The sequence below is a fragment of the Gymnoscopelus braueri genome (genome assembly GCF_963280865.1).
Source record: "Gymnoscopelus braueri genome assembly, chromosome: 23".
Lineage (NCBI taxonomy): Eukaryota > Metazoa > Chordata > Actinopteri > Myctophiformes > Myctophidae > Gymnoscopelus > Gymnoscopelus braueri.
In genome coordinates, this window is record NC_137625.1 from 38,364,209 (window position 1) to 38,366,390 (window position 2,182).

At 59.0% G+C, this 2,182-nt stretch overlaps 1 protein-coding gene across 1 annotated transcript; it reads left to right on the forward strand.

The window, feature by feature from the left end:
• Nucleotides 1–217: 217 nt before the first annotated feature.
• On the forward strand, nt 218–1,968 carry LOC308080026 (shaker-related potassium channel tsha2). The gene has a single exon (XM_080421725.1). It carries the CDS (start codon nt 316–318, stop codon nt 1,786–1,788), a length of 1,473 nt encoding a protein of 490 aa, XP_080277851.1. The 5' UTR covers nt 218–315; the 3' UTR covers nt 1,789–1,968.
• Nucleotides 1,969–2,182: the final 214 nt, after the last annotated feature.

Below are 2,182 nucleotides of genomic sequence, written 5' to 3' on the forward strand. Positions count from 1 at the left end.
GCGACCGTTCCGAGGTCGCCGGATTTGCCCCGGGGGCGATTGTGTTTTGGGGCGAGCGTTTTGGTAATTCGACAAAAAAATACGCACGGGGCGAGACTAGAGACAGACACAGACAGGGGGAGAGAGAGAGACATACAGACAGACAGACAGACAGACAGGGGGAGAGACAGGGGGAGAGACAGGGGGAGATAGAGAGAGAGACAGACAGACAGACAGACAGACGGGGGAGAGGGAGAGGAGGCAAGGAGCAGCAGGGACCGCGGCGGTGGTGGCGCGAGGAGCAGCAGCAGCGTTGCCCTTTTTTGGGGGAGAAAGATGACTGTAGTGCCCGGAGAGAACCTGGATGAGACCGTGGCACTGGCCGCCCTGTCCCAGGATGCTGTGTACGACCCGGAGCGGCACGAGAGCCACGACGAGCACGATCTGCAGGAGTGCTGCGAGCGGGTGGTCATCAACATCTCCGGGCTGCGCTTCGAGACGCAGCTGAAGACGCTGGCGCAGTTCCCGGCCACCCTGCTGGGGGACCCGCGCAAGAGGATGCGCTTCTTCGACCCGCTGAGGAACGAGTACTTCTTCGACCGGAACCGGCCCAGCTTTGACGCCGTGCTCTACTACTACCAGTCGGGCGGCAGGCTCCGCAGACCCGTCAACGTGCCGGTGGACATCTTCATGGAGGAGATCAAGTTCTACGAGCTGGGCGAGGAGGTCATCGAGAACTTCAAGGAGGACGAGGGCTTCATCAAGGAGGAGGTGCGGCCGCTGCCGGACAACGAGTTCCAGAGGCAGGTCTGGCTGCTGTTCGAGTACCCGGAGAGCTCGGGCCCCGCCAGGGGCATCGCGATTGTCTCCGTGCTGGTCATCCTGATCTCCATCGTGATCTTCTGCCTGGAGACGTTGCCCGAGTTCAGGGAGGACGGCAAGGACTCGGACTTGGACGCCGGTGCCGCCGTGAACGGCACCGCGGACGCAAAGAAGAAGCCCAACCCGTTCACGGACCCCTTCTTCATCGTGGAGACGCTGTGCATCATCTGGTTCTCCTTCGAGCTGCTGGTGCGCTTCGCGGCGTGCCCGAGCAAGCCTGCGTTCTTCAAGAACATCATGAACACCATCGACATCGTGGCCATCATGCCCTACTTCATCACGCTGGGCCTGGAGCTGGCGGAGCACCAGGGCAATGGCCAGCAGGCCATGTCGCTGGCCATCCTGCGGGTCATCCGCCTGGTGCGGGTGTTCCGCATCTTCAAGCTGTCCAGACACTCCAAGGGCCTCCAGATCCTGGGGAAGACCCTGCAGGCCAGCATGCGGGAGCTGGGCCTGCTCATCTTCTTCCTCTTCATCGGCGTCATCCTGTTCTCCAGCGCGGTGTACTTCGCCGAGACCGACGACCCGGACAGCGGATTCTCCAGCATCCCGGACGCCTTCTGGTGGGCGGTGGTGTCCATGACCACGGTGGGCTACGGGGACATGTGCCCGGTCACCATCGGCGGCAAGATCGTGGGCTCGCTGTGCGCCATCGCCGGCGTGCTCACCATTGCGCTGCCCGTGCCCGTCATCGTGTCCAACTTCAACTACTTCTACCACCGGGAGACAGAGCACGAGGAGCAGTTCCAGTACACGCACGTCACCTGCGGGCAGCAGCCGCAGTTTGGCGAGTTTCAGAAGAGCGACAGCAAGCAGTCGCTCAACTGCAAGTCAGACTACATGGACAACAGCGAGGACGCGGACTCCATTAAATACACCAACTGCAGCCCGCAGAAGGCTTTCACTGGGAAGCTCACTGATGTATGATTAGTAACATACAGTATGTGTATCCACTGTCACAGTGGAAACATCAGTGGTTGTTGAGCTGATGAAACGTGCGTTTCTTTCAGCGCGTATACATCTCCATTCTGCGCCCTGGCTTGCTCTTATTTCTGACTGGCATCCCCGACACACGCACGCACGAGGAAGGAATGATTTGCCAGAATATTGCAACAGAAGGATCATGGAAACTGTGGTTTAAGAATATTCATAGCATACACACACACACACACACACACACACACACACACACACACACACACACACACACACACACACACACACACACACACACACACACACACACACACACACACACACACACACACACACACACACACACACACACACACACACACACACACACAGAGAAAGTCTTCCG

Excerpts from the sequence above, each read along its gene's own strand:
- LOC308080026 (XM_080421725.1), top strand. The coding sequence starts at position 316 with ATGACTGTAGTGCCCGGAGAGAACCTGGATGAGACCGTGGCACTGGCC.